The sequence below is a fragment of the Muntiacus reevesi genome, chromosome 2 (assembly GCF_963930625.1).
Source record: "Muntiacus reevesi chromosome 2, mMunRee1.1, whole genome shotgun sequence".
Taxonomy (NCBI): domain Eukaryota; kingdom Metazoa; phylum Chordata; class Mammalia; order Artiodactyla; family Cervidae; genus Muntiacus; species Muntiacus reevesi.
The window spans coordinates 87,482,045-87,508,674 of record NC_089250.1 but is presented as its reverse complement, the minus strand read 5'-3'; the positions used below and the strand labels follow the sequence as shown (position 1 = coordinate 87,508,674).

General features: G+C 43.8%; 1 protein-coding gene across 2 annotated transcripts in view; it reads left to right on the top strand.

Moving 5' to 3' along the window:
- The window catches only part of KCNK1 (potassium two pore domain channel subfamily K member 1), a 68,980-nt gene extending 44,128 nt beyond the window's left edge, over positions 1 to 24,852 (top strand). The window contains exons 2-4 of one of the 2 annotated variants that reach the window (XM_065919837.1): positions 19,139 to 19,534; positions 21,587 to 21,747; positions 23,966 to 24,093. In XM_065919837.1, coding sequence (XP_065775909.1) covers positions 19,139 to 19,534; positions 21,587 to 21,735 — 545 coding nt within the window. In that variant the 3' untranslated portion in view covers positions 21,736 to 21,747; positions 23,966 to 24,093. Of the gene's footprint in view, positions 1 to 19,138; positions 19,535 to 21,586; positions 21,748 to 23,965 lie in introns of both variants that reach the window. The other variant, XM_065919836.1, reaches the window with a different exon arrangement.
- Positions 24,853 to 26,630: the final 1,778 nt, after the last annotated feature.

Below are 26,630 nucleotides of genomic sequence, written 5' to 3'. Positions count from 1 at the left end.
CAGGTGTCCTGATAATGCGATAGAAGAGAGGATGAGGAGATGATGCCAAGGGAAGGCCCGATGGAGCTGTAGGCAGACATTGGAGCGATGCGGGAGGCTACCTTCCTGGAGGCCCAGAGCCACCAGAATCTGGGAGGGCAAGGAGGGAGCCTTCCCTGGAGCCTTTGGAGGCTGCACCAGCCTGGCAGTGTCTTGGTTTCAGACTCCTGGCTCCCAGAACTCTTAAAAAATTACTTTTCTGCTGTTTTAAGCCACCAAGTTGGTGGGAACTTGTGAAGGCAGCTATGGGAAAGCAATACAAGTGTCTCACAGCCTCGGCATACATCAGGGGGTGGAGGAGTGGAAGTGTGGGGAGGAGTGGGAGGTGGGTAAAGGGCGCCAGGAGAACAACCACTGGCGTGGATCAGCAGCAGGGAGGCTGATGAGAGTACTCTGATGTAGAACCTGTTTTGGAAGTAGAACCAATCAGATTTGCTGATAGATTAGAGGTTGGGAACACAGAAAAAAAGAAATTTTTAAAAAGATCTCCATGGTGTTTGGCCTGAAGAACCAGATGTCAGTACTGTTACCTGAAACAAGGAAGGCTAGACTAGGGGAGGGCCTCCCAGGTGGTGCTAGTGGTAAAGAACCCACCTGCAAATCCAAGAGATGTAAGAGACACAGGTTTGATCCCTGGGTTGGGAAGAGCCCCTGGAGGGGACATGGCAGCCCACTCCAGTATTCTTCCCTGGAGAATCCAATCCCGTGAACAGAGGAGCCTGGCGGACTACAGTTCACAGGGTCACAAAGAGTTGGACACAACTAGAGCAACTTGGCATGCATGCAGACTAGGGGAGGGGCCAATCTGGGCTGAGTGTTTCAGCATGAGAGGTGATGGTGGGGGCAGAGATGGTTCTGAGTATGACATAATGGAGGCATGGTTTTGGATATATTGAGATACCTGTGTCACATCTCTAAAGATGGGACTTCGAATAGGATGTTAGGCATGAATTTAAAAGCTCAGAATAGATGGGCTAAGTCGCTTCAGTTGTGTCTGACTCTTTGCAACCATGGACTGTAGCCCGCAAGGCTCCTCTGTCCATAGCGATTCTCTAAGCAAGAATAACTGGAGTGGGTTGCCATGCCCTCCTCCAGCGATCTTCCCAACCCAGGGCTTGAACCCATGTCTCTTATGTCTCCTGCATTAGTAGGTGGGTTCTTTACCACTAGCACCATCTGGAAAGTGGCCAGAATAGAGGGGAGGACAAGTAAACTTAGGAGTCATTACAATAGTGAAAAACATATACCAGCATCTGCACTCCATCCGAGACCAATTGAAATGAAATCTCTAAGCTATATAAGAGTTCACAGGTGAGGGAGGCTAATATGCAGCTAGGTCGAAGAGCCATAGGTATAAAGATGGAACTTACAGCCTTGTGTCTGGATGACCTCATCCAAGACAGAACTGCCTCAAAGATGAGATGCTGCTGATGAGTCATGAGGAGACTTGGCTTATGGCTCTTGGGTGGCCATAGTTTGGGGTTGGTAGTGAGCATAGTTGAGGGTAAGTCCTGGAGGTCTCAAGTCAGGCAGGTTCACCACAGAGAAGGACCGGAGAAGGACCCTGAAGAGGGTCTGTGAGCTGGGAGACACTGAATGGAAGGGAGAAGCCAAGGGAAGACTGTTTCAAGAGGGGTTAGTCAAGGGGTGCGGGAAGGGGCTGTCAGCTTGATCCAATGGCGGTTAGAGGTTGAGAAACGTGAGAATGAAGCTGTTTGGGGATTTTCACAAAATGAAAGCCACTGGCGACCTAAAGGAGATAGACTCATTTGAACACAATGATTTGGATGGAGCTCATATTGAACCACACTTCAAAAGTATTAATTCTTTGGCGCTCTGCCTTCTTTATGGTCCAAATCTCACATCCATACATGACTACTAGAAAGAATTGATGCTGTGGTGCTGGAGAAGACTTGAGAGTCCCTTGGACTGCAAGGAGATCCAACCAGTCCATCCTAAAGGAGATCAGTCCTGAGTGTTCATTGGAAGGACTAATGCTGACGCTGAAGTTCCAATACTTTGGTTACCTGATGTGAAGAGCTAACTCGTTGGAAAAGACCATGATGTTGGGACAGATTGAAGACAGAAGGAGAAGAGGCTGACAGAGGATGAGGTTGTTGGATGGTATCATCGATTCAATGGACATGAACTTGTGCAGACTCCAGGAGATGATGAGAGACAGGGAGGCCTGGAGTGCTACAGTCCATGAAGAGTCAGATATGACTTGGCAACTGAACAACAACATATTGAACCAGTGGAAAGAAGTGCATTTTTTTGTTTCTTTGTTTGCTTTAATGTTTATTTGGCTGCACTGGGCCTCATTTGCAGCATGTGAGATCTGGTTTCCTGACCAGGGATTGAACCCAGGCCCCCTGCATTGGGAGTGTGGAGTCTTAGCCACTAGACCACCAGGGAAGTCCCAGGAGATCTTAGATTGGGCCCGTAGATCTTCCCACTAAACCTGGAGGGAGTGAGAGAGCCTCTGATAGGCTTGTTCCTTCTGCTTTCCCCTCCTAAAACCCAGCATATTATCTGTGAGCTAGACAATTCTATTCAAAGTGAGTCTGTTGAGCCAATTATTTCATCTTTGGGAATGTGGTACCTGAATCCCCTTATGAAGATGTCATCTTTATAAATGGTTATGTCATCTGTTTCCATTTATTTATATCTTTTTCTTTTCCATCTGCCTGAGCTACAGAGGGAGCCTCTTTTGGGGCTGGGGGATTGGTGAGCTTTGAGTGATTTCTTTTGAGTGAGATGGTTCGAGCTGAATGAATGCATACCTGAATGTAAATGGAATTGTCAAACCTCACTGCCTGGAACACAGCCGGAGCTCAGCAAACTTTAGTTGAAACTTAGAGCTAAAATCACCTTAAAGGCCATCACAGCTGCCCCAGGGACAGCCAGGTACACACCTGAGGGTTCCCTGGGGGGAGGGCATCCAAGCTGCTGTGGTGGTGGGAGAGGTTGACCCTTCATATGCCCCCCACTCCCAATGCCCTCACCCCTCCTCTCCCCTGCTCTGCCCTCAGGGGTCCCACTCCCCTTGATGCTTTGTTGGGAGGGCTGCCATGCCTTTGGTTTCCGGCTTCAACTCCTCTTGTTTCCTTCTGGCACTCAGCACCCCAAGAATCTGTTCCGCCTCCTCCCCGCACCCTGGTAGTCTCACAGGATGATGAAGTCAGGCCCAGCGTGTGTGTTGGAGTGGATGCGCTTCCACCAGCCTCAAGGAAATAGCATTTTCCGGAACACTGCTCATTAGTGACAGGTTGGCAGGACCAGGAGGTGCTCCCTGGGCTGTGAGCCACCCCCACCCCCACCTGGCAGATGGACCTGAGAACTGTGTCCCTACATCCAGGAGCAGACAGTGGATATACATGGACCCCTGGAAGCTCACCTAGGGAGGCCCTAGAATTGAACCCTCCTCCTCATCCTTTCAGCCCCTGCACATTTGAGTTGCCTATAACCTGGGATTCTGTGCTCTCAAAGAAAAATTGGAGGTGTTAACCCCTTTATCTGAGGATATTAAGGAATTGTTGTTTAGTTGCTGAGTGGCGTCTCTTTGCAAAGCTATGGAGTGTAACCCACCAGGCTCCTTTGTCTACGGGATTCTCCGGGAAAGAATACTGGACTGGGTTTCCATTTCCTTCTCCAGGGGACCTTCCCAACCCGGTGATCAAACCTTCACCTCCTGCATTGCAGGCAGATTCTTTACCACTGTGCCACCTGGGAAGCCCAAGAAATTGTTACAGATCTGTTAACAGTTTAAAAAGTACATTTGACTGTATCTTAATGTTTGTGATTGCCACACCTTGGTGTCATAATTGATCTTCTGGTTCATGTACTAACTTCCTGCACTGCCCTGCACCAAAGCAGGATTTCAAGGAGTAAAGAAAGATCTAGAATGTCCTTCTTGATGTTGTGTAGCTGGAAAATAGTTCTCACACCCACATGTCAAAGCCCTAACTTTTATTTGTGTCGTTCCAGGTTATTTTCAACTATTGACAGAATTAGAGTTGCATAATGCATCCTCCATGTGCCCACAAGCCAGCTGTCAGCACACTGACTCTTCCCATTCTTGTCTCCTCCATCCCACATGCCTCCTCCGCCTGCTTTTGAGTTTTCCCAGGCATATTGTGTTAGTAAATTTTGGCCAAGCAATGCCGTGGTGATGTGGCTCCAATCTCTGTGGCTTTCAGTAACCAAGGCACGTGTTCTTAGCAATCACACGTGGCTTTGTTCTGCAACCAAAGCAGCAAGATGAGCTTCGCCCTGTGGAAGAGTTCCTGAAGCAGATCCCACACCCACTGGGCCTTGACGCAGAGCTGAGAGAAGCGAGATTTCCTAGAAGGAAAAGTCAGTCATGTTATCAGACCCTAAGAGGAGTAAATACGTGTTTTGTATTCCCACATCATGGTGTGGTAGTGTTCCTATAAATTAATCTGTAGTCAAATGGCAGGGAGTTACCATATAAAGTTTCCTGATTAGGAATGAAAGAAAACTTTGACAAACCTAGACAGCATATTAAAAAGTGAAGATATCACTTTGCCAACAAAGGTCCGTGTAGTCAAAACTATGGTTTTTCCAGTAGTCATGTGCAGATTTGAGTCAGACCATAAAGAATTCTTTGACTGAGCACCGAAGAATTGATGCTTTCGAATTGTGGTGTTGGAGAAGACTCTTGAAGAATCTCTTGGACTGCAAGGAGATCAAATCAGTCTATCCTGGAGAAAATCAACCCTGAGTATTCACTGGAAGGACTGATTTTGAAGCTGAAGCGCCAGTATTTTGGCCACCTGATGCTAAGAGCTGACTCATTGGAAAAGACCATGATGCTGGGAAAGATTGAAAGAGGAGGGGACAACAGAGGATGAGGTGGTTGGATGGCAACACCAACTCAGTGGACGTGAATGAATTTGGGGAGACTCTAGGAAATAGTGAAGGACAGAGGAAACTGTGATGCTTCAGTCCATGGGGTCACAGAGTCAGACACCACTTAGCAACTGAACAACAACAGCAACTCCAGGGGAGGTTAGCATTTGAAAGACCCTAGCTTGGAATTCATTCTCCTGAAGAGGTAGCAGCAAGGGCTAATAGACTAGAGTCCATGAATCAGCATAAGGGAGACTAGATGTATTTTCAGGGATAAAATGGGTGGTTTTTCATTCTAGTTATGAAGGTTGACGAGATATTTTTCTGCTCTTGCATGAAGAGGTATAAGCATCTTTGTGAATCCAGCAAATGGATATCCTTCACTAAGGCATTCCAGCTCAAGGATTCTGCCCTGTTCAATGCTCTGCCACTTCATAAGAGATCCTGAGGATTTTGTCCATCTGATTGGAACAGAAGGTGGTTGATATCTGGCTTCTAAAAGAGTGTGGCATCTACCTCCATGCAACCTTTCAAACTTACTGCTTGTTGCAGTACCTGCAGCAAAGAGAACTTAAACTTCCCTAAGCTTGCAACAGGTTGTGTGACTATTTTGCGCCTCTTTTCATTGTAATATACCACCCAGTAGAGAAATTTTATGGGACCCACAGTTCTCACCAACCTTTTTTTAAATTAATTTTCATTGGGATATATTAGATGCTTTACACTGTTGCGTTAGGTTCTACTGTACAGCAAAATGAATCAGCTGTACATACATCCCCTCTTCTTTGGATTTCCTTCCGGTTTAGGTCACTACAGAGAGGTGAGAGTCCATTGTGCTATACAGTAGGTTCTCATTAGTGACCTGTTTTATACGTGGTATCTATAGTGTGTGTGTGTATATATATATATATATATATATATATATATATCAATCCCAATTTCCCAATTCATTGCACCCCCTCTTTCTCCCTTAGTATCCATATGTTTGTCTTCTATGTCTGTGTCTGTATTTTTGCTTTGCAAATAAGATCATCTATACCATATTTTGGGTTTCCCTGGTGGTTCAGACTGTAAAGAATCTGCCCATAATGCTGGAGAAGTGGGTCAGGAAGATCCCCTGGAGAAGGAAATGGCAATCCACTTCAGTATTCTTGCCTGGAAGATTCCATGGACAAAGGAGCCTGGTGGTCTATAGTCCATGGGGTCACAAAAGAGTTGGACACGACTTGGTGACTAAGCAACAACACTGTTTTCTAGATTCCATACATATACATTAATATACAATATCTGTTTTTCTGACTTACTTTACTCTGTAGGACAGTTTCCAGGTCCACCCACGACTCTACAAATGACCCAACTGCATTCCTTTTAATGGCTGAGTAGGATTCCATTATATGTATGTACCATCCCTCTTTATCCATCCCTCTGCTGATAGACATTTAGGTTGCTTCCATGGCCTGGCTGTTGTGAATCACATAACTTTAATCATGGAAATCCGATAGGATCTACCCATAAGAATGCGACTGTGGTGAATGGCCGCCTTATTGGGTCTCTTTACAATGAAGGGAGTGAGAAATTGAGAGGGGCCCTTTGGATTTTTCTGTTGGTGTTGGGGTAATCAGTGTTCTCCCCAACTACAGAGAGGCCACAAAGTTCCTGTGTATCAGTTTGTTCTCTGAGTGCTCTCGTTAGGTCTTTGGTTGTTACCTGGAACTGCTTTAACCACCAGTGTGGAAGATGTCTTGAAGGACAGAGGGAAAATTAAAATGTGTGCTGAAGACAGAAGAGAGAATACACATCTTCTAACTAGGATGCCTGGTGGCCAGTCTGGGAGAGTGTACACATTGATAAGAGAATTCAGCTAATTCCTTCAACATTCATAGGAGAGTTTACTCTCTCTGCTTCTTAAATACTGGCAACTGTGCTTTGATGTAACCCTCACAACACCTCCTGGAGGTAGGAAGTGTTATTCATATTTGACAAATGAGGAAATGAAGGCGTATAGTTTTGCAGGGCCACACAACTAGTAAGAAGCAAAGCCAGCAAGAATTTCACAGTGTAAAAAAGATCTTTTTATTGTGACTCAAAGAAAGTCTCAGGAAATTTAACTATATTAAAATAATATAATTTACCCGGCTCAAATATGACATGGTTTGACTCCTTGCGACCCTGTGGACTAGCCTGCCAGGCTCCTCTGTCCACAGGATTTCCCCAGGCAAGAATACTGAAGTGGGTTGCCATTTCCTTCTCCAGGGGATCTTCCTGACCCAGGGATTAACCTGCATCTCCTGCATTGTGTGTGGATTCTTTATGATCTGAGCCACCTGGGAAGTCCAACTATTAAATGGTGTATTTGTCCAGTTTCTTTTATGATTGGGTTCTGCATAAGATGCAAAACATTGGGTACAAATAAAATTAATAAGAAACTCCAATATTCTTTTTTTTTTTTAAAGTAAAGCCAGGATTCGACTTTAGGACACCATATTCCTTGGCCCATTCCTCTAAGCCCTGCCTTTAGTTTCAGTTCAGTTCAGTCTCTCAGTCAGTCCGACTCTCTGCGACTGCATCGACTGCGGCACACCAGACTTCCCTGACCATTACCAACTCCCGGAGTTTACTCCAATTCATGTCCATTGAGTCCATCTCATTCTCTGTCATCCCCTTCTCCTCCTGCCTTCAATCTTTCCCAGCATCAGGGTCTTTTCCAGTGAGTCAGTTCTTTGCATCAGGTGGTCAAACTATTGGAGTTTAAGTTTCAGCATCAGTCCTTCCAATGAATATTCAGGACTGTTTTCCTTTAGGATTGACTGGTTTGATCTCCTTGCTGTCCAAGGGACTTTCAAGAGTCTTCACCAACACCACAGTTCCAAAGCATCAATTCTTTGGCGCTCAGCTTTTTTTATAATCCAACTCTCACATCCATACATGACCACTGGAAAAACCACGGCCTTTAGTTTACATGTGTGATACTGTAAAGGACATTTCTGTTTGCACCTTCCCCCCCTGTGTTCTCAATGTGCAAGAGCCTCTAAGTCTTTAAAGGCTGATGGAAGAGAAAACTAAGTTTGTTCCAGGAACCTCTGCCTTTGAAAGGTACAGAGATTTTCATATTAAGGGGAAGTGGACACCTGTGTTTTCCTTCCAGGAAACCTTAAGACATCACTGCTTAGTCAGATACAACTGAGTGACTGACACTTTTTAGTTCTTCAGTGGTGGCTAAGATGATAAAGAATCTGCCTGCAATGCAGGAGACCCTGGTTTGATCCCTGGGGATCCCCAAAGAAGAAAATGTATACCCACTCCAGTATTCTTGCCTGGAGAATTCCATGGACAGAGGAGTCTAGTGAGCTACAGTCCATGGGGTCACAAGCAATTGGACATGACTTAGCGATGAACACTTTCACACTTTTTTTCAAAGGGCAGAGTGGTTTAGCCCAACTGGTGCCCACAGCTCCCACGCCTTTACACCATACTAGAACCACTGGTAGTCTGGAGTCAAAGTGAAAGTGACTCAACCCCATAGACTGGGGCCTGCCAGGCTCCTCTGTCCATGGAATTCTCCAGGCAAGAATACTGGAGTAGGTAACCATTTCCTTCTCCAGGGGATCTTCCCAACCCAGGCATCAAACCCAGGTCTCCCAATTGCAGGCATATTCTTTACTGTCTGAGCCAGAGTCTGGAGTTAAGCTTGGGATCAGCTAAGACCAGTGCTAATTACCTGCAGGGCTAGGGGTTGGAAATTCAGAGCCAGGTAAATGGTGTGTTCTCTCCTTGTCGTCCAGCACTTTTTCCATTACCTTTTGAGCCTGCCTTCCACAGGGCAAGGTACCCACTGTTTCCAGGGGAAAAGAAATTGAAATGTGGATGTCTGCACAGCATCCATGCCCAGGGGAAATGCCTACAGCACAGATTTTCAAACCCTGTTCTAAAGGTGCATGACTGGGAAGCCTTTATAGTCTAAGAATTTTAAACCTCAGGGAAGTGATGGCCGCAGGATAATTATGTCAAACCCGAAGGCACACTTGAAGGAAGTGGCAGGTGGAAAAATCAATGCTTTGGTGAATAGATCAGAAACCCTCTTTTAAAATATTGGAACTTTTGGAAGAACTAGACTGTTGTTCTGATGCTTTCTTTGGTTTTTCTTCATCTTATTATCTCATTGTCACAAATTTCTAAGACATGGTCAGAATGAGCGAGAGAGGAAACTAACGGCAATAAAAAAGACTGACTAGGGACTTCCCTTGTGCTCTAGTGGCTAAGACTCCACCTTCCACTCAAGGTGGCACGCGTTCATTCCCTGGCGTAGGAAGATTCCACACGCCAAGGGGCAGCTAAGCTCATGTGCCGCAACTACTGAAACCCAGCCCCCCAGAGCCGGTGTGCCTCAAAAAAGAAGCCTCCACAATGAGAAGCCTGAGCACACAGCTCGAGAGGAGCCCCTGCTTGCCGCAACAAAGACGCAGTGCAGCCAAAAATAAATAAGTGACTCATTGAAATAAATAAATAAAAGATTAGTAAACACATAATTCAAATCCTGCCTCCCTTTTGCACTTGCTGTTAGGACTTTGGTAAACAATTTAATCTCAGAGTCTCTTTTTCTATTAAAAAAGTGTTAGTCACTCAGTCATATCTGACTCTTTGGGACCCCATGGACTATAACCCTCTAGGCCCCTCTGTCCATGGAATTCTCCAGGAGATCTTCCTGACCGAGGGATCTTCCTGACCTGGGTCTCCTGCATTGCAGGCGGATTCTATACCATCTGAGCCACCCGAAGCCCTAGGTAAAATAGAAGCTTACATGCTTATCTCACAGATCTGATATAAAGGTGAAAGATGATGCTTGTAAAGCAAATGCCTGGGTCAGAACATCCCAAATGCTTTGCATTGGAACTCTTCCCAGGACTGCAGGGGAGATGAGCGTTAACAAGAAACAAAAATGAGGGTATTTTAAAGATTCTGTAACTGTCTGTGTTCTTGACTCTTTCTCCAGATTCCCAAGCTCCTCTCCTCATTCCTGTGTCTCCTGTGCTAGATTCTTCCAGGGTTGGTTGCTAGAATAAACTCAAACTTAGTACTGCTTGTAAGTCAGCCCGATGGGCATGCCTTCCTAGAGCAAAGCTCTGGTTTTGTTCTCCTTCTGTAGAAAGTGTCCTTTGATTGTGCTGCTCTGCTATCTCGGGGCCTTGCTGACCCTGCAGAAACTGTCCCTCTCAGGCTTAGGCAATTCCTGGGTGGTAAAAGGCCCACCTGCCAGGGTACTTTCAGATTCCGACCAGCCAATCCAGAGCCCACACTCCAACACCTGCTTTATCAGGCTGTTGCCCTGGGACCCTGTCCCTCTGCCCTGGTGCCAGGGAATTGCATAAGAGCTGGACGCCGGACGGCTGGGCCCCTGAAAGTATGTTGACTAGCCAGTCCTAAGCCTGCTCCCCCTGCCTTCTCTGCTCCCTCCAGTCAGAACCCACAGTACAGGGGGCTGCTTGGAATTCTGGGAAAGCTGTACTAAAAACCCAGACTAGTCTGGTGATGATCTCATATCGGATAATGGGCCATGTGCTCCCTTCTGCCTCTGGCAACCTAACAAGGGCGTGAAATGACAGTGTTCAATGGATGGCCACTTGAGCAAGCTGGTGTAATGAAAGGTATAGAGAGATCATGACCTGATTCTTTTTCACAGGAAACAGGTAGAGCTATAATGGTTAGCGAAAAAAATTGCCCTTGGCCACTGTTTCCTGGGCAGCACTACCATAGCATGTATTTAGCACTTTCCTCAAGTTTCCTGAATGATGGCTGACCAGTGCGCACAGACCTGCTAGCATTTTGACCAAGTAAGGCTCAAGCTGAGTACCAGGTGGAGCAGAAGCTAGGCTAAAGCCAGGTATCCACCAACTCATCGAGAATAGTGGAAAGGAGGAGGAACAGTTTGCAAAAGTGTCTACAGCATATTTATTCCTCTGCAAAATTTATTTTCATGAAGCAGGGCTTCCTAAGGTGATCTTGGCTGGTGAGGATGTGCAGAGGCATGTGGGAGAAGACATTATAAAGATCTATGTCTTAAAAATAGATTGAGGAACAAATCTGAAAATACAAAAAAGGGGAAATGGAAAAGATCATTGTAATATGAACTTTAGAGCTAAAAAGACCATTCAAGAAATTTAAAAATTAAAATAAGCAGTGTGAGGGAAAAGAAACAGTTGGGATCACTTAGATAGAGTTCATATTACTAGTGTGAGGGTAAAATGAATAAGCACATGCTTTTACTTTTTATATGTTTTAAAGTTTCATCAACACATAGTTGATTTACTGTGTTTTTGTGTTAGTTCGTTTCATTTGTGTCCCAGTCTTTGCAACCCCATGGACTGCAGCACACCAGGCTTCCCTGTCCTTCACTATCTCCCAGAGTTTGCTCAAACTCATGTCCATTGAATTGGTGATGCCATCCAACCATCTCATCCTTTGTCACCCCTTTCTCCTCCTACCCTCAATTTTTCCCAGCATCAGGGACTTTTCCAGTGAGTCAGCTCCTCACATCAGGTGGCCAAAGTACAAGCTTCAAGCATCCGTCCTTCCAGTGAATGTTCAGAGTTGATTTACTTTAGGATTGACTGAAAGTTGTTAATGCTTAGAAAAGAAAGCATTCATAATAGGAATCCCTAAATTGGCCAGGTGGCTCAATAAAAAATTTAAATTGGAAAATTGAACATTTTTGATTGGACAGTTCAGAACAAATGGTCAATAAGCGGGTAGTAAACAGTGAAAAACTGCTTGTTGAAGCCGAGTCACCAGAAAGAAGACAATAGAACAACCATACATGCAATATACTGTTTATGACAGAAACCAGCTCAGACTCTTTTTCTGGAGTCTATGTCTATGAAGCTAAATGCTTAGAAAAATTTCAGAAACTGTTGACTACAAACTCATAACAATAATCCTCTGGAGACCTAGAGCTGAAGAGACAGTGGATGGTTGAAAAAACCTTGGCTTCACTGGTATTCTTTAAAGTTTCCCAGTGTACTTTTTACATTGTACAATTTTGATTGAAATGTTTGGCTGACATCTATATTAGCCTCTTAGGAACTGAACTAATCCTCTGGGCCAGTGGACAGCCTGTCTCATTTGACCAGTGCCTCTGCCATTGTGTGTTTATTTGCAGACAGAATGCCGGATGGAGTTACCCACATCTAACAGTTAAGGGACTAACTGGCGGTCCAGGGGTTAAGAATCCACCCTCTGATACAGTGGATGTGGGTCTGATCCTGGTTGGGGAACTAAGATCCCACAGGCCAGGAAGCAAAAAAAAAAAAAAAAAAAAAGTTTTAGCAATTAAGCAGGAATATAGGAGTTCTATTGGACCTTTTTCTGTGTTTGTATCACTGATATTAGTGCCACAAAAACAGTACTTTCCAAGGTCACCACTTGTTTGTTATGATTTCATGTTTTCATGTCCTATTCTTCATTGATGACCATTTATCATAATGGTTCACCCATGTGGCTTCTAAGTTGAATTCAAGAATCTGGGGCTTATGTGACTTGTACTCATATTCTCCAGGCCTTGATGGTTTATGTGCTGACCTGCCTCTTGACTCTAGAGTCACCCCTGGCTCTACACTCCCCTGCCATCTTTGTGTGTGGGTCACACAGTCCTTTGTCTGTCCCCCTCGTTCCAGAGTCTCATCTCATGTTCAGGCCCACAGAATCACTGGGAAAAAAACCCAGTGAGCTCAGGCAGCTCACAGTCTAGTGGGAAAGAGATGTGAATAAGCTGACGTCCAGGATTGCAAATGAAAGTCTTTTTAGGAAACATTGAGACCTATTTCAGTCTCTCTGCTGGGGTTGACTTCAGAGGTGGAGATTCTTCTTGTGTAGTTTTATTTTTTTTAAAGCATTTTGTCAGGCTAACTTAGTGGGAAATGAATATGTTGTACCATATTATAGTAAATAATGTGACTAAATGACTGTATTTTTTGTTTTGGTCATGCCACATGGCTTGTGGGAGTTGAACCCTGGCCCTGGGCAGTGAGAACTTGGAGTCAGAGGAAAGTCCTAAGACTATTTTTTATATGGGCAGGGTAATGGTAAGCATCACTTCTCTCAAAAGCATCAGATACATGTGAAGAAATTGCACATTTGTGACTTGCTCTAGTGAACAAAATAGGAGCCCACAGAGGGCCCTGATTCAGGAGGATGTAAATACTGAAACAACAGAAGGCCCTCTCTCCAGCACCGTGGGGCCCCAGATTGCATGTTAGCTAGCTTCCTGTGAGGGCTATTCTAGTTACAGTGACAGAATCGAAAGCCCAGAGATAAATCCACACACCTATGGACACCTTATCTTTGACAAAGGAGGCAAGAATATACAGTGGAGAAAAGAAAATCTCTTTAACAAGTGGTGCTGGGAAAACTGGTCAACCACTTGTAAAAGAATGAAACTAGAACACTTTCTAATACCATAAACAAAAATAAACTCAAAATGAATTAAAGATCTAAACATAAGACCAGAAACTATAAAACTCCTAGAGGAAAACATAGGCAAACACTCTCTGATGTAAATCATAGCAGGATCCTTTATGACTTACCTCCCAGAGTAATGGAAATAAATGCAAAAATAAACAAATGGGACCTAATTAAACCTAAAAACTTTTGCACAACGAAGGAAACTATAAGCAAGGTGAAAAGACAGCCTTCAGAATGGGAGAAAATAATAGCAAATGAAGCAACTGACAAAAGAATTAATCTCAAAAATATACAAGCAACTCCTGCAGCTCAATTCCAGAAAAATAAGCGACCCAATAAAAAAAATGGGCCAAAGAACTAAACAGACATTTCTCCAAAGAACACATACAGATGACTAGCAAATACATGAAAAGATGCTCAACATCACTCATTATCAGAGAAATGCAAATCAAAATCACGATGAGGTACCATCTCATTCCAGTCAGAATGGCTGCTATCAAAAAGTCTACAAACAATAAATGCTGGAGAGGGTGTGTAGAAAAGGGAACCCTCTTACACTGTTGGTGGGAATGTAAACTAGTACAGTCACTATGGAGAACAGTGTGGAGATTCCTTAAAAAACTGGAAATAGAACTGCCATATGACCCAGCAATCCCACTCCTGGGCATACACACCAAGGAAACCAGATCTGAAAGAGACACGTGTACCCCAATGTTCATCGCAGCTCTGTTTATAATAGCCAGGACATGGAAGTAACCTAGATGGCCATCAGCAGACAAATGGATAAGACAACTGTGTTACATATGCACAGTGGAATATTACTCAGCCATTATAAAGAATGCATTTGAATCAGTTCTAATGAGGTGGATGAAACTGGAACCTATTATACAGAGTGAAGTAAGCCAGAAAGAAAAACACAATACAGTATATTAACACATATATATGGAGTTTAGAAAGATGGTAACGATGACCCTATATGGGAGATAGCAAAAGAGACACAGATGTAAAGAACAGACTTTTGGACTCTGTGGGAGAAGGCGAGGGTGGCATGATTTGAGAGAATAGCATTGAAACATGTATATTATCATATGTGAAATGGATCGGCAGTCCAGGTTCGATGCAGGAGACAAGTGCTTGGGGCTGGTGCACTGGGATGACCCTGAGGGATGGGATGGGGAGGGAGCTGGGAGGGGGGATCAGGATGGGGGACACATGTACACCCATGGCTGATTCATGTCAATGTCTGGCAAAACCCACCACAATATTGTAAAGTAATTAGCCTCCAATTAAAATAAATAAATAAAAATTAATTAATTTAATTAAGTGACAATCTGGGAAACTGTCACTTGGGAAACTGTCATCAATTTGACCCCGTACCTCCTACCCTCCCCTACAGGTATAGAATCATAACAGGAAACCCAGACATTGGAACTTCATCCCAGAACCCTGTATTTTTTTTTAGTTTAAAAAAAAATTTATTGGAGTATAGTTGACTTATTGTACTATGTTAGTTTCTGCTATATAGCGAAGTGAATCAATTATGCATATACATATATCCACTCTGTTTTAGATTCTTTTCCCATATACGGGTGATCCTGTTTTTTAAGTTCTTTTTTAAGTAGACCTAACCATGCTCAACTTTTGGGCCCCAAAATTATATGAAAAATTAAAGGAAAACCAAATATGTAAGGTATTGACATTTTGCTAATTACTTCCTAGTTTGTAAAAAAAATTTAATATGGTTCCAAGATTTTAAAATATGAGCATTGCTTTATGATTTATCTGGGGAGTCAACTGACCTAACTTGAGTAAATTATTCACCACTTCATTACAATTCACTGGGACTGAAGTTTTCCATCTGATGCATTCAATGGTCAATCGCAAAAAAATTGCTGTGCTAAGTAGAGCATTGAAGTGTAGAGACTGCAGATGAGATGTAAATTTTACATTGTACTGTCCATTAACAAAAATTATTTATATATTATTTATTTTAAAATATTTATTCATTTGGACATGCTGGGTCTTAGTTGCGGCATGTGGGATCTGGTTCCCTGACCAGGGATTGAACCCGGGCCGTCCACACTCTCAAGTGTGGAGTCTTAGCTACTGGACCACCAGGGAGGTCCCAACAAAAATTATTTATGCAAACAGAAGGAGAAACTGACTTTCAAGAAGCATCTACACTTCGGTGATTTTTAATCTCTTAGTGGGATACTACTGACCAAGAAAAGGCATTACCAAAGAGTGCCATCCTAAAGTCTTGGAATGATGATCTCAATTGCTTGGAGATGACATTTTAGTAAATTTAGTAAGATTCTGATAAATAAGATTCTAATTCTGTTGTCATTTAGGAACAAAAATGATAGCCTAAAGTATTTTAAAGCTGGAAATTATTTTTTTCCCCTACTATTACTGAAATCATGTATTTTATTGAAACAAATGATATACAGAAGAGGTGGGCTCTGTGATATGGGAATGTTACACTTTTGGTGAAGATAATTTATAGCAGTGCTACCAAACAGTAATAAAATCATGGGCTTTAAGACTTTTTGCTAGTCTAACAGATTTAGCCCATCGTATGTTTTCTCTGCAAAAATCCTACCAAAGTAATCCATCCTTCACAGTCTACTTGATTCCTGTTGTCTCCTGGTATTTTAGTCAGAGGTTCACTACCAAATTTGTGAATCACTTTCCAGTTGCCTTTGTTATGTTAACCACAATTTCATTATCATATTCTGTTTCCAGGTCTCTGACCATTAAAACTTTCCTCATTAACTCCTGGCCTGGCTGTAATCGGCCCCAGTCTTCTGTGTTGTGAACTGCTTTACTCACAAACTCTTAATTCCTCTGTCTCACTTTTTTCCTCAAAAGTAAAGCTTTCACATTTCTCATGCTTCTTTCTTTTGCATGAATATTATTCAGCAAGCTTTCTCCATCCTCCATACTACTCTCTGGAAACCCTTACTGTCTCATCTCCCTCTTTAACCGTGCCTAGAATCAACTGAAGCATTCCAGGAGCAGCTGCGTGTTCGAGGACCAGATGGATTCAGGAACTAATGCAGAGGTTCTCAATCCTTCTGAGTGCCTGAACTTTGGTATCTCTTTACAGAAAAATGCACATGTGTGGAGATGTTCAGTTCAGTTACTCAGTCGTGTCTGACTCTGCGATCCCAGGGACTGAAGCATGCTAGGCTTCCCTGTCCATCACCAACACCCAGAGCTTGCTCAAACTCATATCCATCAAGTCGGTGATGCCGTCTAACCAGCTCCTCTGCTGTCCCCTTCTCCTCCTACCGTCAATCTTTCCCAGCATCAGAGTCTTTTCCAATGAATCAGTTCTTTGCATCAGGTGACCAAAGTATTGGAGCTGCAGCTTCATCATCAGTCCTTCCAATGAATATTCAGGATTGAGTTCCTTTAGGATGGACTGGTTGGATCTCCTTGCAGCCCAAGGGACTTTGAAGAGTCTTCTCCAACACCACAGTTCCAAAGCATCAATTCTTCAGCATTCAGCTCTTTATGGTCCAACTCTCACATCCATACATGACTACTGGAAAAACCATAGTTTTGACTACACAGACCTTTGTCAGCAAAGTAATGTTTTTGCTTTTTGAAATGCTGTCTAAGTTTGTCATAGCTTTTCTTGCAAGGAGCAAGCATCATTTAATGTCATGGCTGCAGTCACCATCTGCAGTGATTTTGGAGCCCAAGAAAATAAAGTCTGTCACTGTTTCCACTGTTTCCCCATCTATTTGCCATGAAGTGATGGGACTGGATTCCATGATCGTAGTTTTTTGAATGTTGAGTTTTAAGCCAACTTTTTCACTCTTTCTTTCACTCTCTTCAAAAGACTGTTTAATTCCTCTTCGCCTTCTGCCACAAGGGTGGTATTATCTGCATATCTGAGGTGGATATGTTCAAACTGACACAATTTCAGTAGATTCCTCAGACTCCCTATTCATCCATAACCTTCGGGAATTAACCACCCTGACTATTGTGCTGAGGTTGTGCATGGGAATAACCATAGCGATCTCTTAGAGGCCACATAGACCAGGGCCTCACCTGGAAATTGGTAGAAAGCAGACAACCAGGAGGTCTGAAGTTGAAGGTTTTTCTGAGTTCTTTCTAAGCAGGATATATTTTAGAAATCAGATTTGAAAACCACTTTTCAGTTATAACCCCATGAGTGGGATTTTGTTTTGTTTTCCCAGAAGCCGATTTCATAGAAAAAGAAAATGCATTTAGTTGGCTTTTTCCTGAACTGGCTTGTTCAGACATGTTAGTCCTTTCAGGATGAAGGGCTTGTGAGATTTTAAAAACAGTTCACTGGCTTCTCTCTTGCTAGCATTTATCAGATGACACGTCTCTTGACTGGCTTGATTTGGGAATGACTCAGTTCTAGTAGAAAATAAAAGAGACATTTGTTGTGACCACTGGCCCTAATTTGTGGGTTTTGGGGGCATCTTTGGCATCTTGGAACCTACGGAAATGACAAGGGGGAGACATAGTACAGTTTCTAAATGTGCCGTTTAACCAGATAATTGAGCAAAATATTAGGGAAGAAGTGCTCAGCCCTGTGACACAGCATCCTTTGATGTTCACTTATCTTCCTCTTCCTCTTTCCTTTTTAGAAGTACTGTTTGTTTCTTTATGGCTGCGCTGGGTCTTGTTGCACACGGGCTTTCCCTAGCCTCGGTGAGTGGGGCTACCCTCTAGTTGCAGCACAGGGCTTCCCATTGCGGTGCCCTCTCTTGCCGTGGAGCACGGGCCACAGGGTGCATAGCCTGTAGTACTTGCAGCACGGGGCTCAGGAGTTGGGCTCTCGGGCTCTAGAGCATGGGCTCAGAAGTTGTGGCCCATGGGTTTAGCTGTTCCACGGCACATGGCATCTTTGACCAGGGATCAAAGTTGTGTCCTCTGCATTGGCAGGTGCATTCTTAACCACTGGACCAGCGGGGAAGTCCTGTCTTTCTCTTTTTCCATGTCTACATTCTCACTGAGTCTCCCCTGTCTTCCCACTGTCCCCTCCTCTGCCTGCTGTTTTGGAAGCAAGCGTGTACTGGCTTTGGATCCTAATGCGGCTTCTGGGGTGGGGGGTGGGGCTGGCGGAGTGGGAGGGGAGCAGGCTAGGGAGGGGAACATCCTCCTGGCAAAGCAGGTACCCCTGTCATGAGTTTTCCCTGATGGCCTAAGACAGTGAGGAGTTAGCTCCTTCACACACAGAGCTTCTACTTCAGTCTGGCAGTGAACTCAAAACAAGGCTTGATTCGTCAGGAGGAGCTGGGAAGATTTGATCCAGATCAAATGTGTGGCGCCCATTGTTGAATTGTACTGCAGTGACAGGATAGAACCTTTATGCTTGCTTGTTGTTTTCGGCTGTGCTGGGTGTTCATTGCATACACAGACTTCTCTAGTTGTGGCGTGTGGGACCTTAAGTTACTGGTCCAGGGATAGGTCCCCTGCATTGGAACGTGCATTCTTTCCCCCCGGACTACCAGGGAAGTCCCAATAGGATAGAGCCTTTGAAGCACCAATCTGAATTTTACCTGGCTTTTCTCTTGGGTGTGAGGGGCAGAGGAGTGAACAGCCGGCGTGCGTTTTGTTTTGTTTTTCTGTTTTTGGCCATGCCATGGAGCATGAGAGGTCTTAGTTCCCCAATCAGGGATCGAACCCTTGCCCCCTGCAGTGGAAGCTTGATGTCTTAACCACTGGACTACCAGAGAAGTCCCAGGTTTGTGTTATTTACGAAGGTGTTTTCTACCTCTTCTTGCAGGTTATGGTCACACCGTGCCCTTGTCCGATGGGGGCAAGGCCTTCTGCATCATCTACTCGGTCATCGGCATACCTTTCACCCTCCTGTTCCTGACAGCAGTGGTCCAGCGTGTCACCATCCACGTCACCCGCAGGCCAGTCCTCTACTTCCACGTCCGCTGGGGCTTCTCCAAGCAGGCGGTGGCCATCGTCCACGCGGTCCTCCTTGGTGTGGTCACCGTGTCCTGCTTCTTCTTCATCCCGGCCGCGGTGTTCTCTGTCCTGGAGAATGACTGGAACTTCCTGGAATCCTTTTACTTTTGTTTCATCTCCCTGAGCACCATTGGCCTCGGAGATTATGTTCCCGGGGAGGGCTACAATCAAAAATTCAGAGAGCTCTACAAGATCGGGATCACGTGTGAGTATCAGAGTTCACAGACTCTGTCCCAAGGCTCTGTGGTTCCGCGCTCCGCTTCGCCCACTCAATGAGAGTCACTCGTCAGAGCGCTGACTGCTTTCCATAGATGAATTTTCCATTTTGCCACCTTCCTATAACTTTCATTTCATCATGATTCCCTTCAAAATTCTGTATGAAAAAGTCTTTGAGAGTTATTTTCCCCAGGCACAGAAAAGTACTGATCAGTTTACTAGTAATGTAATAGTCATTTTAAATGGCAGTATAGGACTGCACCTAAGCACACAGACAGGTAAGAATGCACCACAGAGAATACGTTGCTACTGAACTTTTTAAATTTTAACAAAGTTGCTCTACTTTTATTAAATATTTTAAGCTCAAGGACACCAGATCTAAGATAGCCTATTAACAATCCATCACATTTTTTCATTAACCAGGAAAATCGTAAAGCAGTTGCTTACTCATTTGTCCATCTGGTTCTTTTTTGAAGTTAGAATATGTTTGCTGCTTTCAGAATTTTTATATGTGTAGGAATAAAATGGTGAATACATTGTTCAATGTAGTTCTTGGTGAAAATAAAAAAAAAAGAATTTTATACATGGAAAATAGGCATTAAAATTCAGATGTCCAGTGACATAAAACTTTTAAGCAGTTTTTTAAAATTCAATATAATACCACGGAAAACTTAGAAATCCATTCACAGGAAAATATTTATTTTTGTGTGTCCCTTTCCTGTCTTTTCACAATGCATAAAATTGCATCATACTGCACATACAGTTTCCATTTCTGTCTTCCTAAGTATTTTTCAAGACTCAGCTCATGCCATGTCTTCTAGGAAATCAGAGTACATACTCAGGCAGTCAGATGTTCTGTCCTGACCCGGTACTATGGTCTTAATGGCGACAAAATGTGTAGTTGAACTACGTGTATTTTTAGCATTTCCATTAAACCATGCTCACCCAGGACACAGCCTTCACTCATAAGTGCCCAGTGCTTTCAACAGTGCCTGGCTACCATGCAAGTTCAATAAATATTTACTGAGTGGTTACCAGGGTGATTTCAAATTTCCTCTAGTTACCATATTTATCTTTAATATCTACATGTTATTTTACCAGGTGACTACCATCATCTAGGGCTTTCTAGGTGGTGCTAGTGATAAAGAATCTGCCTGCCAGTGTAGGAAATGTTAGAGACGTGGATTCGATCCCTGGGTCAGGAAGATACCCTAGAGGAGGGCATCAGTCCAGTATTCTGCCTGGAGAATTCCATGGACAGAGGACCCTGGCAGGCTGCAGTCCATGGGGTCACACACAGTCGGATACGACTGAAGCAACTTAGCATGCACGCATGCATGCTATCATCTAGTCCTACTTCTGTTGTCAAAATTCCAATCTGAATATTAGGAGGCATTATAAGTTATACTGCAGTAAATACTTTTGTGTGTTTAACACGTTTTTCTACTTTATCATCTTTCCAAGAAGTGGACTGGCTGACCCAAAGTGAACATGCCCTTTGATGACTCACGGATCGTGTTGATCTAGTGCTTTCCAAATGGCATTACGAGTTTACGGTGTCATCAGAACTACCTAATGCAAGTCTTTCTTGTCTTGCTTTAGAGTAAAATGTTACCTCCTTATTTGAATTTAGTTTTTTTATGACTTGAGCCTTTCTTGATGGCTCAGATGATTAACAGTCTGCCTGTAGTGCATGAGACCTGGGTTTGATTCCTGAGTCAAGAAGATCCCCTGGAAAAGTGAATGGCAACCCAGTCCAGTATTTTTACCTGGAGATTTCCATGGACAGAGGAGCCTAGTTGACGGCAGTCTATGGGGTCACAAAGAGTCAGACATGACTGAGCATGCACATACAGCACAGCAGACTTACCTAAAACACATTTTCTCATTCTGCATCACCACATATACCTTCACAGTGATCTGAAGACCAGGTGGGTCCCGAGGATGCTCAGTGTCCTGGGCTAGAGGACGATGGGCAGGAAAAACTGGCCCCACCCTGCACCTTTCTCTTCTCACCTTTTGTTCCATTCTGCCCTACAAGGTCCTTACATGGGTGTGTGGACACACTGTCTCGGTGATACAGCCATGTTCCATCAACATCCTCTTACAAAGACTTGCCCCTGGGCCTGGGTGCATGTAGGGGTGCACCCCAGTGATGCAGTGCCTTTCAGGATGGTGGACCCAGGATAGAGACCCTTGCAGGTACCATCACCTCTATGGGGTGGGGACATCAGGCAGAGAATTTCCAAGTTTTGAATACATGGAACATAATCTGGGGTGGGGGTTGGCATGGGTTCCCAGAGGGCAAGCCCCTCTGGCCCTGCAGACTCGTCATTCTGTAGAAGAGGCATTATCAGAGTGAAAGGGCCTCTGTATCTCTAGGCCCAGGTTAGGTCCATCTGCATTGGAAGGTGGATTCTTAACCACTGGACCACCAGGGAAGTCTGGGAAAACAGCAATTTTAAGTTGGTTCCAGCATGTTTAAAATCAGTTTTCAGGGGAAAAAATTCATCAGAGAAAGGAACAAAAAAGTAAAAATGAAAACTCTAAGGGTAATAGAAGTCCCAGTTTCATGTCCCAGTGGTGAAATGTTTGAGGAAGATTTTTAGAAAATAAATGAACTGGGGAAGCCAGAATTGGTAGCAAAATAGGAACAAGGAAGTCATTTATGGATGCAAAGTGACAGTTTTCTTAGGCTTTAATAATAATATAGCATATTTTAGAAATAGCAATGACGTTGTTAGCTGAACTAATTCACAAATCTCCTTTTCTTTTATTCATTATTTAGTCAAACTCTTCAGTGCTGACAAAAATATCCATGGGATTTCAGACAAAAGCTGTGGAATTCTAGCCTATCCACAAACTAACATAGCTGTGGAACATTTATTTGCTCCACCCAGTACATCCCCTATGTAGAAAGCCTAAAAAAAAACCACAGCAAAGTGATCTTTTACATACGTGCACGCATATGTGTGTGTGCTAAGTCACTTCAGTCGTGTCAGCTTCTTTGTGACCCTATCGATTGTAGCCCGCTAGGCTCCTCTGTGCGTGGGATTTCCCAGGCAAGAATACTGGAGTGGGTTGCCTTTCCCTCTCCCAGTGACTGAACTTATGTCTCCTGCATTGGCAAGTGGGTTCTTTACCACTAGAGCCACCTACATATATATACGTGTGTACACACACACACCTTCATTTCTACTGTGGTTTATCACAGGATATTGAATATAGTTCCCTGTGCTGTCGGGCTTCCCTGGTGGCTCAGACGGTAAAGCGTCTGCCTGCAGTGTGCGAGACCCGGCTTTGACCCCTGGGTCGGGAAGATCCCCTGGAGAAGGAAATGGCAACCACTCCAGTACTCTTGCCTGGAGAATTTCCATGGAATGAGGCTCCTGGTAGGCTGCAGTCCATGGGGGTTGCAGAGACGTGTGTATGCACACACACACACATTCATTTCTATTGCAGTTTACCCAGGATCTTGAATATAGCTCCCTGTGCTGTACGGTAGGACCGTGTTGTTTGTCCATCTTGTTGTGTACACCTTGTATATACTAGTCTGCATCTGCTGATCCCAAACTCCCAGTCCATCCCTCCCCCGATCCCTCCCCCTCGGCAACAAGTCTGTTCTCTCTGTGGGTCTGTTCTCTCTGGGTCTGTTTGTTTTGTAGGTAAATTCATGTGTGTCCTATTTTAGATTCCACGTATAAGTGACATGTGCTATTTGTCTTTCTTGTTCTGATTTACTGTAGCTTGTGTGATGATCTCTAGGTCCATCTGTGTTGCCGCAAATGGCAGTCTCATTCTTTTTGATAGCTTAGTGGTATCCCTTTGTACATATGTGCCACATCTTTATCCATTCATCTGCTAATGACCATTCAGTTGTCTCCATGTCTTGGCTACTGTGAACACTGGAGTGCATACAACTTTTCAAATTATAGTTTTCTCTAGATAGAAGCCCAGGGGTGGGATTGCAGGGTTATATGGGAGCTCTGTTTTCAGTTGTTTAAGGAACCCCCATACTGTTTTCCAGCTGTACCAATTTACATTCTCTCAAACAGTGTAGGAGGGTTGCCTTTTCCCCTCACGCTCTCTAGCATTTGTTATCTGTAAACGTTTTAATGATGATGATTCTGACTGGTGTGAGGTGGTACCTCATTGTAGTTTAAATTTGCATTTCTCTAATAATTAGCAATATGACACATCTTTTCATGTGCCTGTTGGCTCTCTGTATGTCTTCTTTGGAGATGTGTCTCTTTAGGTCTAGAAGGTTAAGTCCCTCTTCCTTTTCCTCTGGATCATCCCTTTTTGAGCCATGGAATTCAAAACATGCCCAGAAATCAGAGGAGGCAATGGGTTTGATCATCAGCAGAAAGGTTGTGTCGTGACGAGATCCCACTGAGTTGCTGTCCTTTCCCTCACACAGGTTACCTGCTCCTTGGTCTTATCGCCATGTTGGTGGTTCTGGAAACCTTCTGTGAGCTCCACGAACTGAAGAAGTTCAGAAAAATGTTCTACGTGAAGAAGGACAAGGAAGAGGATCAAGTGCACATCATAGAACACGACCAGCTGTCCTTCTCCTCCATCACGGACCAGGCGGCGGGGTTGAAGGAGGACCAGAAGCAGAATGAGCCCTTTGTGTCCCCCCAGCCACCCGCCTTGGCCGATGGCGCCGCAGACCACTAGACTAGGGCTTTGCTGGGCCGTGCCAGGGCGCAGGCTCAGGCCGGTGGGAGGAAGCTTCGCTTGATCATTTTGATGAGGATGTAAAAGCAGTACTTTTTGTAAAATGGAACAAAAGAAGCTTTTATTCCAGAAGACTGTCTAAACTATGAGAAAATGACATCTGTACCGGTAATTCATATATGACAAAATTATCCCAACTTTACTAACAGGAGGAGAATACTTGAAGCAGGGTGCCATTGTGGATAGAAACAGATTTTATACTTTTCATTGGGAACTTTGAGATTTGCATTTAAATTGTTTAGCTGATAATTAAATAGTGACATTTATATTTAAAGCAAAAATAAAGGCATAGACATGTGTTTTATAGATAAGTTTATGTGTGCTGGTTTGCATGTACCCATCCGAAAATCATTATTTTTGTAGACTCTTAAGTTAAACCTACTATTTATAATGACTAGATAACCATTAACTGTACATACAAATATAAATATGTTTATATTCTGTACATAGAGTTTAAGTCACCAGTTCCTGGTATACTTCTTAACCCAAGATTGTAGAGATCTTCCCTTTTGATTTCTCTTTATACTGAAGAATCAGAAGTTGCTGCAATAAAATAAATGGAATAACACACTTATGCGTGAATTATTTTAGTTTTCTGTTACAATAAATATTTCTGCTCACTTGGAATAGAGTGATGTCAAATGTCTACAGTGTTTGTAAGCATTTCCCTGGAGGTAAACAAGTAACAAAGCGTATGATTTTGTTAAAAAAAAAAAAAGTTTGGACACTTTATTTTGAAAGTACATGATGATTTGCATTCAACTAATACTAAAGCACAAGGCCCAAATGCAGAAGCCCCAAATGAACAGATTCTGTCAAATTAGTCTGTGAGGTTTTTTTAGTTTATAAGCTGAAATAAGTAAAAATTGTAGCTGGTTGCAATCTTATACTTTAATATGTCAAGAAAAGATTGATAATATGTATGCACATAGATAGTATGTATCACATAGATACATATGTATGCATATGTATAATGTATAGATAATGTCTACATAGATAATATGCATGCACTCCTTTGTAGAAACCATAAAGGCAGCATTCAAATGCTGTACACAATCCAAATGCAGGACGCTGTTAGGATTTTTTTTCCTCATCTGTTGGCTGAGGCATGCAGGCATCTTAGTTCCCTGACCTGGGATGGAACTCATGCCCCCTGCAGTGAAAGCTTGGTGTCTTAACCACTGAACCACTAGGGAAGACCCTGCTAGGAATTTTAGGAAAGAGAATTAGGCCTTGTGTGATAATGAATGCTCAGTGACCCGCTAACCAAGTCCCGTCTCGTCGGAGCTGCCCAGGAGGTGGTACCTGAAGTGTTGGGAAAAGTCAGCATCCTGCTGGCGAGCAGCTGAGCAGAGCATCCTTGCCTTGGCGCTACCTTGGCAACCTCTCTGCTGCCTCCACTGTGTGTGCCCTGGGCACATGGGTACCAGCCCTGTCCTGCTGTCTGCTATTAGCCATCAAACGTTGTACCCCTGACTTAGAGCAAGGGCCTTCGTTATAGTGTAAAATCCCATCTGAGAGCAACAAAACCCCAAGAAGGAAGGATATCCCCTCTGTAGCGCCCAGGACCCCAGCTCCTCTGATGGGGAGCCGTCCTCAGTGGGTCCTCTCTAGTGTTTAATTCAGAACGTCCTCCTATCACCCTGACCTGGACTGTGCCCTGTTAGCATATTTCTGCCTGTGTTCCTCCACGGTGGGAGACTGCTCACACTGGGTGGGTAATTGGTAAAGGGAGGAACTAGAGACTCCTTGGAGGATACATGCTTCGTGGGCAGGCCTGGATTTGAGGAGTACATGGGATCAGAATGCTTGGTACCATGCAAAGATGCTAAAGAATATAAGTTGGAAAAAAGGTAGATTATACCCACGGAATGCCATTACATTTTAGTCCAAGCAGGAAACTAATGGGCCACCCACCACTGCTTGACTCTAATCTGAGAGGGAAGTGCAAAATACAAAAAACAGGGAAGAGCCTAAAGGGAAAATTCTGAGTCAGGGTGTCATTAATAAGCAGTCGAATGTAATACTTCACTTTCAAAGCTTCTGTGAATCTGCAGAGAATATACTTACTAGACCTTAATACCTTCACATTGTTTTCGTTTTTTAGTATGTGTTTGCTTCCCTGGTGGCTCAGATGGTAAAGAATCTACCTACAATGCAGGAGACCTGGGTTCGATCCCTGGGTCAGGAAGATCCCTAGAGAAGGGGAGGGCAATGCACTCCAGTATTCCGTGGAGAATTCCACGGACAGAGGAGCCCAGCAGTCTACAGTTCGTTGGGTCGCAGAGTCGAACATGACTGAGTGACTAACAGGCATGTTTATTTATGTGTTTGGCTGTGTCACG